This window comes from Motacilla alba, chromosome 14 (assembly GCF_015832195.1).
Source record: "Motacilla alba alba isolate MOTALB_02 chromosome 14, Motacilla_alba_V1.0_pri, whole genome shotgun sequence".
NCBI classification, from domain to species: Eukaryota; Metazoa; Chordata; class Aves; order Passeriformes; family Motacillidae; genus Motacilla; species Motacilla alba.
This window is the reverse complement of record NC_052029.1, coordinates 5,410,912-5,427,623: the sequence shown is the minus strand read 5'-3', so window position 1 is coordinate 5,427,623 and position 16,712 is coordinate 5,410,912. Positions and strand designations below refer to the sequence as shown.

At 46.2% G+C, this 16,712-nt stretch overlaps 1 protein-coding gene across 2 annotated transcripts in view; it reads left to right on the top strand.

Moving 5' to 3' along the window:
- The first annotated feature begins 11,450 nt into the window (after nucleotides 1-11,450).
- Nucleotides 11,451-16,712, top strand: part of USP7 (ubiquitin specific peptidase 7) — a 73,162-nt gene continuing 67,900 nt past the window's right edge. For both annotated transcript variants that reach the window (XM_038150880.1, XM_038150879.1), the window contains exon 1: nucleotides 11,451-12,087. In XM_038150880.1, the coding sequence (XP_038006808.1) occupies nucleotides 12,006-12,087 (82 nt within the window). In that variant the 5' untranslated portion in view covers nucleotides 11,451-12,005. The remainder of the gene's footprint in view (nucleotides 12,088-16,712) is intronic.

Genomic DNA, 16,712 nt, shown 5'->3' with positions numbered 1-16,712 from the left:
GGGTCCAGCATGCTTGGGCCAGCAGACTAAATCAGCAGTCTGAGGTTACACCACCTTCAGCCTTGCTCCTCTCCAAGGCAGAGATATCTGATCCTCTGGGGAACCAGGCCCTAGATTGCCACTGTCAGCCCAATACACTGAAGGAAAATAACTCCAGCCTGGATTGGCCTTAATACAGAATTGCAGCAGCCCCAGTGCTGACTCACAAAAAGTTGTCCTTGTTTTGAGGGCAGTGACACCTGGCTAGACGATGGGAAAGGTGAGCACAGGGGTAACATATTGACCTTGGCAATGTAATATTTCTGGGATTGTGTGACACTGCTATAAATTATTATTCAGACACACAGGAAATGAGGACGTTGGACTGGAAAAAGTGTCCTACTCCCTTGAAACCAGTGCTGAGCTGTTGGACTGAGAGACGATCAGTAGCAAGTTGGAAGAATCTTTGAAAAACAACCTATTTACACATCAAGCTGCTCTCACATTTAGAAAGCACTCCCTCTACTATAAGTAATTTTCAGGTCTCAAATTATAGGCTACAGAGAGGAAGAAATCAATTGCAGAAGATTTGCAGGTCTGCAAATGGCCACGTGTGAAGTTATGCACAGAAATATCCCCTTTGGAAAGCTGTGTGAGCCTCAGGGCATCAGGGCTCACCCTCTTCCATCTGTACCTGTGCTGGCTGAGGCATTGTCTGCCTTCCTCAGGTCCTGAGTGTCTGAGTAACCTGTGCAGAACTGCTTCCTACTATTTTAAACTCCTTTAGGCATGGGCTTCCACCTTTTTCCTGGAAAGGTATGTCCATGATTTAGTAGCTAGCACTAATAAGGCATTTTTCATATACTCAGACTAAGGTTTTTGAAAATATTCTTTCTCCTCTCTTACCTTTACTCAAATTCCCAGAACAAAAATTAGCTCTTTTTATTTTGTACCTGCGTAAATCTGAAATATTCCATAGAATAACCCATTTCTGAGTTAATGGTTTTTCCTAATTGTTGGTTTGTTCTTTAATTCTGGAGAAGCGTTAGTGCTGTGAATGCCTAGTGACATCTTACAGTGTACTAGCAATACCCAAACAGTATCAACTGTGGAATATCAACTCCTTAAAAAAAAAAAAGCTTACTGTTGGAGGAGAACATTCAGATCCTCATTTCAGTGAAGATTCTCAGTTCTACATCTTGATTTCTCAGAGTGAGATAAACACAAGGCTTTACAACCCAGAGAGGTGGTGGCTGGCTACAAGTGCCAAACACAAACTGGTGGCCTCCACAACTGGATCAGCTGCTCCATGCAGCTCCCAGTTTGAGCAGGAGGTCAGTGTTTTACCAGAGAAATAAATCAGAGGCCAAAAAATAAGAGGATGAGAGTGGGAAGGAAGCCTGACAGAACAATACAGAAGTTACAAAATCAGTATCTTATCAGACTTTCCTGTTGCTAAAGGACAGGAGTGAAGAGTCTCTTCAGGGAGCTCAGCTCTAGTGAGTGGCTGCCCTTTCTAGAGGGCTGTCTGGACTCTTACCCCTGGAGTATCAGGAGGTGACAAAAAAGAAGCTGCAACTATGAGAAAAACCATGCCAGGATGGAATTATTGGGAGAAAGGGATGGATACAGAAGCCAAGTCATGTTTGAAACAAAAGGTGTGGTAGCTCAGAGAGATTTCCATCACAGCATTGCATTCTCTGAAAGATATATGCAAGGCTAGAGCAAAAGCAACTCAGAGCTAAGGAATGTTATCCTGAAACAGATGAAGTTTCTACTGGCTTGAAAAGCTTTCTATAATATCAGAAACAATTTCCACAACACTGGATGACTAAAATTGGATTTCTTGCTGTAGACCAAATATAAAGCATAATGGTTTTGTAGAAGCATGGAGAAAGTCCACATGGCTAACCTTGAGTGGCCTTTACAACTTTACCTCTGGTTGTTAACAAAAATTTAGAACAGGGCTTCACTATAAGATACAGGGTAAAAATGGCAAAGTGTCTCAAGTCTCCTCTTTGCAGGGACTCTCAGATGAGTTCTCTGCAGCACTCTCCATTTAAAATCTGAAAGATGATAAAGAAGTGACTGATGCATGAAACTCACTTGCTGTCAGCAAAAAACTCTTTGAGAAAGCAGACAACGATTGACCCTAGAACAAAGCTTTTTGTAGGAGGTTTCAAAAATACCCATTGCCATATGAACTCACAACAAGTCTTAAGAGTCTGCCTTGGAGTAATTCAGTTCAGGTAAAAGTTGTTGGCATTTTTACATCAAGGAGCCAGACTGCCCGGACTGCTTCCCACACGCACGGGGGAAGGTCAGTGCCCTAACTTTGTGCTATGATGGGTTAAATCACCTAGGAATCAGCAAATGAGAGCACCAGTTCTTCTTCACTTGCAGCTGTAGTCTTCCCAAGTTTGAAACCCAGCTGATCACCATTCAAAAATCTTGTCCTCATTCTGATCAAAGGGCAGACACAAAAGATTTGTCTTAGATAGAAAGCTTCTGACAAGAGCTTGAAATATCCCAGCCTCCTAGGGCTTGGGCTGCACTGAAAGATGGCATTTGCTCCTTCAGCTTCTGCTGTGGAGGATCCCTGAGACTGATTTCCTTGAAGCTACTCAGAAGTATAAAATCCTATTAATAAATAAGAACCCCTGTCCCTGAGCATTCAGATGACTCTATGAGTAAACCCTTGGCAGGAACATCCAGTGTGACGGTGAGAATTTGTTGGGCCTACGGAATGGCCTTTGGACCAAAACATGAAAAAGCTGTGCTACTGAGCCTTTAGAAGCACCAAATTAAGGCTATTGTAGAAGATTCTGATTGTTAAGATATTAAAGAAAAACTTTTTGAAGTATCAATGCACTCTGAGCATTGAGGCAAGAGGCATAACGAGCACCACCAGTCTGCCAAAACACCAGAGTAGCCTCCAGAGCAGCCAGGGAAATCAAGTGTCCAAGCAGGTTCCTGCATGCATCATAGCACTCCAGGCAACAGCCTTCACCACTGGCAAAGCTGTGGTGATACAGCGAGCACTTCCTTGCCAGGCACAGTCAGGAAGAAATTATGAGGACATGAAATTTTCATATACATATACAGACACATGTACATATGCTCCCTGGAAAGAGTATAGGAATCACAGGAATACTGCTTTTTGTTTAATGCAGCAACTGCAGGATCAAGCCAAAAAGTTATTGAAAAGTATCTTGTCCTAAAGATCCAAGAATAAGAAGTGACTTATACTGAAAAAATATCAATTCAAGAGTTTTCTGTGCGTAGCAAATCTGAAAAATAAAAGTGACAATTCTCTTTCCTTCCCATGCCCTTCTACTACTGACCACACCATGCATGAGAAGTGTTTCAAATACAATATATCTAAAACTGCTCCAGGTATCTTCCTCTGACCCTCCCCACAAGTTTTCTCAATAGAATCAAATGGTTTTTTATTGTTAAAACCCAAACTCAACCAAAATGTAGCCTGAGTGAAAGGCCACTTCACTCCCACTCCAGCGGCCATAGGAGGGGTTGCCCAGAAAGCAGGGTGTGCTGAAACAGGGCAGCCTGCTCTAAGCTGTGATGTCAGCACAGCTGAATGTCTCCTAGTCAGAAAAACAAACCAGTTTGATTAAATACAATTCATATTCATGGCTAAATATTGAGGACAAATAAAGGTAGTGAGATGCCACAGTTGGCTTTGACTTCACCACCATGGAAATGTTAGTTCATGCTTAATTCTTGCTTCTCACACTATTGTGAGTTCTCCTTCTTTGTTCTTGAAAGTCCAACTTCCCAAACTCCTCTGATTATAAACTGCCACTGACAATAGGAAGAAGTACAATTATGTGATTCCACCAGCAAACAACTCCAATTTCAGTTCCATTTCAGAATCCCAGTTAAATGAATCCCTCCTATTTTCAAGTCTTCAAATGCAATTGCCTGAAGGAGCTCTCCAGATGTTTATCTCTGTGCTCCAAGCCCTGCTCTCTCTATTACTCTAATTGGTGTCTTCCTCCTCTCTGCAACATGCTGCAAAACCCAGGCATTGCTGGGGTGAGAAACTCCTCCTCCTCAAAAAAAACCAAACCAAAACAAAACCAAAAAACCACACACATCAGGAGCAGTTTTCTAGGAATTAGTACTCAGTTCCTGCTCAAATGTCTGTAGCATCTACCTCTGCAAATTACCTTAAGGAGGAGGTGGCAAAAAAATCTCATTTGTTTCTCAAGACCCTTATGACAAAAGACTAAAGACACCATTTTTTATTCTGTCCTGGGTTTTTGGCTGGCTTGCACTTTGAGATCTCCAGCTTTGCTGGCTGGCAGATAGCATAGGAAAAACAGAGGGGTGACAATGGCAATAGGCTGATATCTGAACAATCAGAGGACAGGGGGTTCTAATCAAACTACTTCTTTCTCCTACTGAACTCTAATTCTTAATAATAGGAGAACTTTGGGCTAAATTCAGCAGTCACATCTTTATCAAAAGCCAAAGGGCTTTTACTTCATGAGTTTCTTGTAGGAATTATGAAGCTCCATAACTCTGATTAAAAAAAGAAAAAAAAAGAAAAGAAAAATACTTTTGTTCATTTTACTGGGAATTTCTGACCTGAAATACAAACTTGAGACTCTGAAGGACACTGCATCGATTCTTGGATCTTCCTGCCCAGAGCTCCCTGCAGGATCGTGGCTCTCATTTGAAAGTGATAGAAAGAGAGTTCTGTCTTCCCTTCAAAGCAAAAGGTGTGTCTTCCCAAGCTTATCTTTTAAAAGTTTCTCTCTGTTGCTAGTTTCACTTCTTCTGTTTTATTCTCTCTAGGGTCTTTTCTCTGCCACTTAAAAATGGATCAATTCAGCCAATGCTGTGACACTCATATGAAGTAAAAATGCCAACTACAGATGTCACTTGCCTCGTTTATTTAGTCATTCTGTGACCACAGATTTTGTAAGGTTTGCTTGTGAAACAGTTTACAGGAATAATCTTCAATACTGGAATCTGATCCATCCGTGCAGACTCCACTGACTTCATTGGGTCTGCCGGGGCTGATCAAATTGCAGGATCAGTTCCTACATTGGTACTGAACTCTGCCAGATTGTAAATAACACATTGGAAAAGAAAGCAAATCTACTGCTCAGTGTACAACAGATTATTCTAATATGACAGATACAGACTGGATGTAGCCGTGGCATCCCCTGGTTACGCTGTCCTTGGCCTGCACTGGTTTGTTAAAGTGTGGGCACGAAGTGAAGACCAGGGTGAAGAGGAACCAGTGTCAGAGAGGAGGCCATCATTAATGCGGAGCCTTGACAGTAGGAAGGGATTTGTGAAGGCAGGTTTTTCTTCTGTGGAAGAATGCATAGGAAGGAGATAAGGAAATTGCTGGAGTTAGATGGCAGGGTGAGTGTCAGGCTGGTGCCTGGGCTGCCATCAGCTTCACAGTACACAAAAGCTAAAATCAGCATCCAGGCTGGGATGTGACATGCAGTCAGGCAAAGGGAGGTGATTTCAGGGAGAAGAAATGGCTCAAATTTTGAAAACTCAGCTATTTCATGTTTTATTTTATATTAATTTTCATTTTAACACAGTAGTTTCCTTGACACTTTGTTTGCCTAGCAGTACTAACACCTGGCAGAAAAAATTGCATTTTGTTTAGCAAAGACAGTACCTGCCTATCTCTGTGTCCCTTTCCTGCAATCAAAGCAGATAAATACATTTGTGGACACACAACTAATGCCTCTAGATGGCAAGGCCAACTTAAATGTGTGCTGTAGTCTTCTGGGTCAGCTGTTTGGTGCTTTGCAGAGCAGGTGTCACAAGTGTGACACAGGTGTGACAAGGACAAGAACTGAAGTACCATCTCTTAAATCTCAGTGTGGTACCTTAACTGGAAAGTTTCTGTTCTTGTTGTGTTCAAGAACTCTCTGGGCAAAATGCATAGAAATTCTTTGGTATTCTCAGTTGAATAAAAAAGTGGCCAAATGCCATTACAGGTGATCCTTGCTTTTAATGTCAAAAATCAGGAAAATTAAAAAGTAAAAAACTTTTAGCAGCAAGGTGATCAATTGCTGTGCTAAAAGAAGAATCCACCTCATTTTGATCCCACTACTCTGTTGGAGTGTGCAATACAGGGATGGACAGAACATACAAACTGTTATTTTTCTCTAAAAAGGCCACTAACTCACTTTAGTATACACACAGCTCACATTCTGGACTGGTAAAGTACCTTCCATTCCATTTTTACTTTGGATGTCTATTGCTGGAATACTTGACTTCATACTTTACAGTGTCCAATAAAATATGATGAGAAAAAAGAATCATTGGACTTTTCAAAGACAGTAAACAGAGACTGATCACCACCTACCAGCTTAGGTGTAAACATTCAAGTTTTCAGCAAAACAGTCCTGGTTTTATTGTGAGAATTAAAGTTTATCAGTCCTTTTTTCTAATAGTTATGACATTAGATGTCTTGACTGCCCATGAGAGCCCTATAAAAATTTTGGCTTTGAAAAACTACGATGAAATATACTTTAAATCATGTAAATCTTTGAATTATGGTGTATTCAGTTGTGATGGGTTCACCACCTTTTATTACTATGGAATAAGGATTTATATCTCTCCTTAAAATATAATGTTTGTGTGATCAAAGAGAAATCATCAAACCAAAGATGTCTGTATTGAGAACATCCCTCAAAGTGCTGTAATTATGTATTTTACCCTAGTTTTCTGAGGAAACAAAGCTTAGGTTACTGCACTGTCTGCCTGTCCATCAGTATCAAAAAAAACACCAATCAGTAAAGGGGCAAAAAACTGAAGTGGGAAATACCTACATACTTTGTGGAAATTGCTGGCACATTAAGGAACCGTGGAATTATTGCAGCTTGGAGCAGCTTTCAGAGGTCACTGAGTCCAGCCCTTGCTCAGAGGAAGACTGGGGTTATTCAGAGCCATTTGCCACTGGAAAGAAAAGCCATAAAAGACTGAGGTTATTGCAGGATATTGAGTGCTACAAAACGTAGAAAATACATTTACAGGGCATGAAACTTCATCCATCCCACTACTTGTGGAACAAGTTGCTATAGCTAAATCCATATACTGCAGTCAAACAAATAACCTAGTTTTTCCAGCTCATTTTGAACCTTTAACAGCATTTTATGGCTTTTGCCTGTTGGCTTCCTGTCTTGTGCTGCAGGAGGTTTGTGATTCTTTCCCCACACTCAGCTTGAAGGTGCTTGCAAGAGCCACTGATCACCTGCTTCAGCTAGAAAGTCTCTGGTTTGCAATTATGTTGATCTAGAGCACCTGGTACAATGGATATGATTCTTTGGGTCCCTAAATAAAGGTTCCTTTCACTCTTTCCAGGTAAAAAGCAACGCAGGCAGCAAAGGTAGTGGGGCAAAGCATTAGAAGGACCATGAACAACAGAATGAGGGGCTTTTGGCCACCATGAGATAATTCAAACTACTTTTATCACTGTGGCAGCAAGTGTCTGATTCTGCATATGTGAGACGGAGGAGAAAAACTATGAGGGACCAGAAGAGGCTGCCTGAGCGGGGCACACTCAGTGGCATGAGCGTGTGTCAGTGCCTGCTGGCACAGAGGCACGTCTGCATTAATGGATATTCATCCACAAACACAGCAGAATAAGCTCCACAAGCAGCAACCCCAGTTCTGCTGGTTTAGTGCATCTGTATTAAGGGTGTGTGCTGGTGTAATTGCCCTTCTGTCATTAAATGGCTATACATCTTCTTAATTATAGACACAGCCACCTGCACACATTATGGAGCACCATCCGTGGTGCTGGAAACGAGTTCTGAGCTGGCCAGGAGAGGCCATCTCTAGGCTGGAGTCAGGGCAGCACATGGAGCCAAGTGGGAAGCAAGATTTCCTGCAGCAGGGAGGAAACAAGCAGGCTGGCAGAAACACACCTGGCCTGCCTGATTCTGCCACGGGGCACAGGATGGGCTGAGCACCCTCCTCCTTTCCTCCAGTTTTCTGCAGTTTGCTCCCACAGTTTTCCAAGCCGTGGCCATCAGGCCCTGCTGAAGATGGGGGTACCCCAGAGCAGGACAGGATGAACCTCTCTGGCTCTGCCACGGTCAGGATCTCTCTCCTGGAGGGCAGAGGCACAGGGAGACACGGGGCTCTCTCTGGGTCCTGAAGACTCAGCCTGGCCCACAAACGCGGGCTTGTGAGTGTTTTAAAAATAAACAGCCCGACTTGGATTTATTTTTACATTTGAGGGAGGCTGGGGAGCAGGTCAGCCTCGCAAAACAAAGCCCATCTCTTCAATGGCATTTTAAAGACACTAGCACCTCTAAGTCCATCTCATTAGGATGACTAATGTGGAGCGAACGTGGCGAGGCTGCAGCCAGTCCCAGCCCCCCTGACCCGGGCACACCCGGGGATCCCCTTTGCTGCTGCCCCATGCCTGGACCTGGGAGATGAAATCTCAGGTGCAGCCTCACCCAGTGCTCTCTGGGGCACCAGGGCCAAAAGGAACAGCGCTGGGAGATGGGACAGAGGCCAAACTTTAGAGAAGATTCTGTTAGTGGGTGTAAGAAATGAAAGGATGGAGTGGAAAATCAAGGACAAGAATGAAAGGAATGGATACCTAGACTCTAATCACAGTGTTCCTGCTAATGGTATTTAGTTTTTTCAAGTACCAGTAACCCAAGCCAGAGATTTGCCCAACTTTCCTGCACGAGGAATTTGCCATCAGAACTACAGTGGACAGGAGTCACCGGAGGATGTGGTGTGCAGTGCAGAAGCAGATTTGTAAGGAAATACGAGGCATTTCTGGATCAGCTGGATGAGTGATTTGGACTCAGTGCTGCGGAGGCAGTGTGAAGTGCTGGCAGCAGTGACACAGTCAGGTGGTTATACAAAGGTGACCAACCTTTCCTTTGGTCAGGTGGTTATACAAAGGTGACCAACCTTTCCTTCAAAGGACAGAGCCTTCGTGTCCTGTGCTGGAGAGCAGAAAATTTCAGGAGGGAGTGCTAAAGGGTCAGGAATATTCAGCAGATGTATTATTCATGCATTTAGGATAAAGTGTTAGCGTATGTTGAGATCTGGACTTCACCTTAGGCTCAGCAGTTAATAAGATTTCTATTTCCTGCTTAGAAACAATCAAATCACACTGCTACAATCACTGGCTGATGGTATAAAATGCCTATTTAATTATTTCATAAATGCATTTAACATTACTTTATACCCATACTTAAAATTTATTCCCTCTTAAACATAAATACTTGAATCAGTTCTTAATAGAATGTTGCTATTTTTGCACAATATAAATGACACATTTTCATATGTCTTTTCAAAACATCTTAAGGTACTTTGGACCTTATTGTAGCTGGACTCTCAAAAGATAAAGTTGACTTAAATTAGGAACATACAGTCAAGTGCTGGATTTTGATATTTTGCCTTCACAAACTGATGATGCATTGTTCCCACAAGCAGCCAGTGACAGGAAAATTCCTGCCTCTCTCTTCAATACTACATTTTACACTTATCCACAGTAGAGGATTTGCACAGATGAATTTTGCACAATTTTTACTCCCCTAAAACAGTGGGATTTTTTTGAACATTATTTCAACAATTTTGGAAAAATACCTACCTAAAAATGAACTGAAACTCAGAGAAGTTTTTGCATACAAAATAATGCTTTTAAGGCTTATGATAACATCAGCCTACAGTCAATTTTAGGGCTCATTCTTGCCCACAAGCCCAGTGTCCATGGCTGAAAAATCAGGTAATAACCTGTAGCCACCTTCCTCTTGTGACATACTGGTTCATCCTGTATTGGGGATCACTTGGAAGGGAGGATGGAGGGATGAGTTTAAACCTGTGTATGATTTAGGAGGTTGGAATGGAAGTCGTTAGGAAAGAGGAATTGTTCTGAGAGGTAATTATAGGGAAAGACTGGCAGTGGGGAATTCAAAGTTTAGGACATGAGGGGAGTAAAGATATGTGCATCAATCTCTGTCTGAACATCTGTCCTAATCTCCTCCCTCTTTTGCTGAGACACTGTAAACCCAGATTTGGCAGATTTGTCATGTTTTTTGCCTGGGTCAAAACAGATCTGGAAGGTATTTTTTTTGATCTGTAATTAATTTTCCTTCAAAAAGCTTTCGAAAATTCAGAGGAACAACGGGGTAAGTCAGAAAATACATTCTGAGAAGCAAACTATCAAATTAAGTGCTTGTAAAACGTGATCCTCCCACTAGTATCCTCATCTTCACTTATTTTTCCATTTTCTAGACCTGGAATTTACTTCTTAAGGCAGGGTTTCACATGCCGCAGTTGGAAATTATTTTCCTCCCCTGCCCATAGACTCATGTGCTGCTGAGAAGCCAGATATGTAGAATTTTCCCCTCACATTGGTTTTGCTTGCTCACTTTATAAACTAGAGAAATAAGTAATTTTTAAAATTCATTTATCTACTTGCAGGCAGACCAGCAGTGTCTCCTAGGTACATTTTCAGTCCCTTCAGGAGGCCAAATTTTGCACGTTCTGAGTCCTTCCCTCTGGAGCCTATCCTGCTGCCTGTTTCCCAGGATCCTGAAGCAAACACTGGACTGTTTAATGGAACTCTGCACGGCCCTTCCAAATACACTTTTATCCTTAAATGAAGTTGCTTCCTTCATTGCTCTAACCGCAGCACGGACCAAACAGATATTATTTATTCACCCGCACTCCTGCCTTCTCCATCCATCCTGAGAAAACAGATAGCTGTCTTCCCTGGGAGCCACTACATCTTCCGGACAAGGCCCATGAAAAAAAACAGTGGCATGCAGGCGAGGAACGGTCTTGTTTACAGCAGATTTTTCCTTTCCACACATGACACAAATACGTCCTTTACCCGCCCGCCCACGCCGCACAAGCGGCGGCGGTGCCTGCCGGGGCCGGGCCGAGCCCCGCGCAAGGCCAACCCCGGCCAAGAGCCCCCGGCCCGGCCAGCCCCGGCTCCGGCTGCAGCCCCGTGCGGGGGAGGGCCCGCCATGAGCCCCGCACAGCCACACACCCGCGGGCCCGGGCGCAAGAGGCAACCGAGCCCACGGGGCCCCGCGGATCCCGCGCGAGGCGGCCGGTGTCGGTGCGCGGCCGTGCGGGGCTCCCTCCGCTCCCCGCCCGGGCCCGCACGGCGAGCGGCCCCCGCCAGCCAGAGCCGGGCGAGCAGCCGGGTCTCGGCCGCAGCGGCCGCGAAGGGCCCAGCGGGCAGCGCAGAGCCGCGGCCGCAGCGCTCCCCGCGCAGGTGGCGGCGGCCCTGCGGGGAGGCCGCGGCGGCAGCGCCGGCCGGCCCCTGTCCCCGCCCCTCCGGCCTCCTGGGGCGGCGGCGGCGGCCGCGGCGCTGTTCCCCTCCCTCTCTCGCTCCCTCCCTCCCTCCCCGGCTGCGGGCTGTTCCCCCTCATGCGGATGTGACATTTCACGGCGTTACCGCAGCCGCCATTTTGAGGCACAGAGCGCTGGCGGCGGCGGAGCGGCAGCAGCGCGCCGGGGCTCGGGCGACGGGGGCGGCCCGCGGGCCGGGAGCGGCGAGCCGGGCGTCGGCCAGCGGCGGTGCCGGGGCGCCGGGGGGGGCGGGAGGGCACGGCAGGGGCCCCGCGGCGCCTCCCCGACTTCGCAGCGCCGCGGACACCTCGCCGGGGGAAGGGGAAGCGCCGGGCGCCGCCGGGCCCTGACTCCGGGTCTCCCGTCCCCCCCTCCCGGTCCCCTCCCCTCCGGCCCCCGGGGAAGCCGCCGCCCCCGGCCGGACCCTCCTCCCAGCCCCTTTTCCCCGACCGGGTGCCGCCGCCGAGATTGGGCGAATAGCGAGTAAATACGTGCGCGTCTCGCTGCCTCCGCCGGCGCCCCGCTCCCTACTCGCCGGATCCCCGCCGCAGCCCCCCGAGCCGGGCGCCCAGTCCCGGCCGCTGCCGAGGCCCCGCCGCTCCTCCGCCCCTTCCCCTCCCGACACAGGCCCGCAGCCCCCCGCGGGAAAGGCCCAGCCCGCCGCCGCCGAGCCCCAGCCCCAGCCCGACATGAACCACCATCAGCAGCAGCAGCAGCACCAGAAGCCCGGGGAGCAGCAGCTGAGCGAGCCCGAGGACATGGAGATGGAAGGTAAAGCCGGCCAGGGCCCGCGCCCTCAACTCCGCGGAGAGTTTCCCCCTCGCCCCTCTGCCCCGCTCCCGGGGCTCCCCCACCGCCGCGTCCCCTCGGGGATCCTGGGCCGCTCTCCGTGGTAAACACGCTCTGCCCGGGCCGCTCCTGCTGGCCCCGGCACCTCCGGGGCGCGGGGAGCGCTGCTCGGCGGGGCTGCGGGGGGACGCCGGGGAAAGTTGCGGTGCGGGGCCGGGGGAGACGGCCCGGGGGCTCCGCAGGAATTCGCACCGCGGGAGGGGGAGGGCGCGGGGGAAGCGCCGCTACAAAAGGAGCCCCGCGCCCCCGGACCCTCGGAGCCTCCCGCCGGGCGTGGGGCGAGCCGGGGGGGGGGCACGGGGGTCCGGGCAAAGTAGTTGCCGTGATTCCGGGGCAGGGTTTTGCCCGGGGCGGGCGAAGGGGACGCGGCTGTCGCGGGGTTCCTCGGCGGGGCGGGCGGGGGGCTGCAGCCCTGCCCTGCCCGGCCGCTCATTGTATGCAGGCAGCTACGCTGCTCGCCATTTTTAATTAACCCTCCTCCGAGGGTTATTTACAGAACCCGCTGCCGGCCGGGCCTGCGCGGGTCGGCGGGCAGCGCTGGCCATGTGTAGCGCCTGCACAGCCCGCGGCCCGCATCCTGCACCGTCATGCAGTTGCGCTGGTTCCATAAAGGAGGCACTACGTTTGCATGTTCCCTACCCCCGTCCGGTGTAGTCTCCAGTGGTGCCTTTAGCGGGGCCTTTTTTTTTTTTTTCGTTCTCTTTTTTGCATTGTGGTGTTGTTTTTGCACGCCCTCCCCTCCTCTGAACAACACCTTCCATCTGAATTCAACGCTGTAAAATTATTTTGGGCAAATGTACGGCGGGGTTTCGTTCCCAAAGGAAGGACGGCCACAGTGAGCTAGCTACTCGTACCGATTGACTTGGAGGTCAAAATCACCAACTACCTAAATATCGTTTAAAACGCCTGGCTGTGAAGATGACAATACTCGTTCAGCCGTTTTAGTCAAGACTGACATAAATACTCATCAGCACAAGGTTTTTTTACTTGAAAACAGGACAATCGACTTAGCAAATGTACCTTACTGCTAAATAATAGCCATTGAAATTGAGAGGAGTGAAGATGTTTCAGTGGAAGTTTGTCACAGTGACTGTGAGATTACATTTCAATATTAGAAGGTCATTACATAAAGCCTAGCTTTTTAAAACATAGGTGTCTATTTCATACAATAATGGCTAAAACTTATTTACTATCTGTGTTACTCTTCTGTTTTAGTAAAATCTCCAGAGTGGTGTTTCTGTACAATGGGACAAGTACATTTAAGGAGTTGATTCAAAACATACCTCCTGTTTATATACATACAAGTATTAGCGTCTTGTGGGTTACAGTTTCCAGCAGATTGTTTGACAGTCATTAGTAATCTGCATTTTCTCAGTGTCCTTTTTAAGACCTTTAGAATATTGACTGTATTTACTATGTTTATTTTGAATTTTGTGGGCTGGATACTCTGCCATTCTGGGCTCAGTGTGGCATGCTGGACATTTTTATGCAGTTTAAGGGTGTGCTGAACTTCTCTGGATTGTAACCCCTCTGCCACAGGGAATACAGGAGTCCAAAATACATGCAGAAATCATTGATGGTAGTGAAAATCATGCTGGTGGCCACTTCCATTGGAGGAAAGAGTGTCTGCACATGTCAACATAGTGACACTAAGAATACATCATCTCAGAAATCTATTTGAAATCTATTAGACCACACACAGCTGATTCCAACTGATATGACAAACTTGGTAATTTTTGAGACTTTACAGAACTGTCCATTTATGTAAAAACAAAGCCAGAAAAGTTTAGCCTGTGGAGGTTTTTTCCCATACTTGATTTTTCTTAGAGAAACATGTTAATTTTACTGGACTGCAGAGATCAGCTTATTGCTAACTTTGATTAAAAGTTGACATCATGGGTATGTATTAATTTAATATGTGAAACAATGTTTGTCATCTTAATATATGGGTGTTAGTGCTTTCTTTAGAGATGTTTTCAAGCAGTGAGGAAAAGACTTAATAACATGTAGTTAGCTTAATTTTAACATGCACAGAGCGGTATTGGATGCCATTCTTCAGTGAGTGATCACATTAGATTTAGGAGGCATGTGAAGAATGCACAGTGGAAAATTGCACATCTTGATTTGAAATTACTTGAAGGTTTGCTTAGTCTGTGTACAGCTACACTAGATGAACAATTTTTAAAGACGAAATAACAATTTTAGATGTAGTAACCAAAGTGTGGAATTAAACTCTTCAGGGCTGAATCAGATATGGTATTTTGAGTATTTGCTCTCATGTCCCTATTTTTTCCTCTCCCCTTTCCCTTATGACTAATTTACTCTTCCTTGATGACCTTATGGACACTCCGTGTAAGTGAAAGTACTGCTGGACAGGGCAGTGCTTTTGGACTTCACAAGGGATGAAGACATTCGCTTTAGAAAGAAAGCTTAATCTCTGCATCAGGAGGAAAGCAGCAGTGCCAGCCGCGATAAGGGTACACCCTCAGCAGCACCAGGGGATGCAGCCTCACCTGCTTGCAGTACTTGCTGCAATGCTGTGTGTTACCTGTCACCCCTCTGTGTATTTACCTGTTACCCGTGGGTGTTAGTAATCAGCTTTAGCCTTACTGGGGCTTGGCAGCAGTGATATGTGGACAGAGAAACTTTAAATTTCAGAGCACAGTGGGAGTTGTGTCCCTGTAGCTGAAGGCAGCTACTGCCAAAGCCAGGGGGACGCTTGGACAGCACAGTGTTTGCTGCTTCTGGCTGTCCCCTCATGTGACACACCAGCAGCTGGGCTACTGCACCTCCCTGGCACTATTACAAACAGAAGTGGGGGGTTAAGATGCAGTTCAGGTTGTTAATTGGGTTCACCTTGCAGTCCCAGTTAGCATTGTGTGAATGGGGCAGGAAGGAGCAAGAAGGGCAGCTTGAGGTAGCACAGGTGCTGAAATTAACCTGGCCAAATTCTGTGACTGGTCCTGCATTCTGTGAGCACCTCTCATTTATTCTCTGCTGCATAAGAGCATGTGATTCTGGCTGCCTTGGCTGCTTTTGGGCCGAAACAGAGTGGGAGTGTGCAGATGAGCCGTTGGTGCCTGGGTGTTAGATAAATTAACAGTTTGGGGTGGTGATTAGTAAATTATCCCGTGGAAATTTTGAAGAGTTTATTTGTATGCTAAATGAATTTAGTGGAAGAAATAAATAATAGTTTTTTCTGTACTGTAAGTAGGGTTTGTAGTTTTCTTTATCAGGCAAAGAATTAGGGCTCTAGCTTTGCTAGTGAGTTGCCCTATGAAGTGTAATTGAATCCAAGTCTGATACTTTATATATGCTTCCTCTGTAACATCTTTTCACAAATGTGTGAGCTTCAAAGAACTCGACTTAATACAAATCTACAGTTACATGTTGCATAGAGTTCTTTCATGAAAAGTCTCATTTGCAGCTTAATAACTGTAAGTTTCTCTTGTTTATAATTTGAATCTGGTTTTTTGTAGGTTCAGCCTCTGCCCATAGTTCCATAGGTACGTGTGTTTCTCATTAGGGAAGTTTCTTTCCTGAAGTAGCCAGTGCAGGCTTAGCAACACAGTGTCACAGGCAGGCAACATGCAGCGGCTGGTAGTTCAGCTTGCACGGTTGTGTTCTGTCCTTGTGTCAGCTCTGCAGCCTCTCAGGCAATGCCATCTTTTAACTTTTCCCTTAGTTTGGGCAATTTAAAATTGAGACTTGAATTGCAGGTGAAATGATGCAATATTTGTACAAAAAACCCCAGGAAAAACCGAACATGGTCTGTGTATATGTGAAAAGTTTAAAATCACACTATTTTGCTCTTTCCATGTGGCTGAAAGTTTGTGCTCCTTGCTCATTCCTGTTTTGCTCATTACTGACAGAATTTGCTAGATTTCAGACCCACTGTGGAATACTGGTCTCAAATACTTAATTTTGCCTGACTTCTGAATGCTTGCTTCCCGCTCATATTTTGTCCTCATTAGTATTCTCAATTCCTGGCAATTTAATATCATTTGCATACATAACCCAGTGTTCACTTCTTTTTCTGCTTGCTTCTATGCCTTCCTCCTGAAGGCCTGTATCCCTCTTTTTCCCTGCGTTCCTTTGCTGTCTTCTATATTGCTTTTAGCCAGGTGCTGATAAAATGGGGCTGTGTATTTGAGAGGAGAATATGCAGACTAATTTCATTATACTGCTGTGGGTATCTGCTTGTTTATGTGTTCTTCCTGCCTCTTCCCCTCTCCAGCGTTTTCCATGAAAGAGATGATGGTCAAGCGAGGGAGTATAAAAATGCTGATGCAGTGAACAATGAGCAAAATTAAGTTAATTCTGGGGTTATACCTAGAGCAAAGAACCAGGCTGGGCCTCTTACTTGCAGTAATGATCATGTTTGGTAGCTCTGGAAACAGCTTGCTTAGCCTTGAGAGGAGATGTGCATTGGATCATTCTCAAGTAGCCACTTCATGCCAGCCAGGAAAACGGCCTTGGTGGCTTCTGAAGAGTACAGGCTATGTCTGGAGTTCCTTCTGTGCATTCCCCATAAATCTCCACTGTGG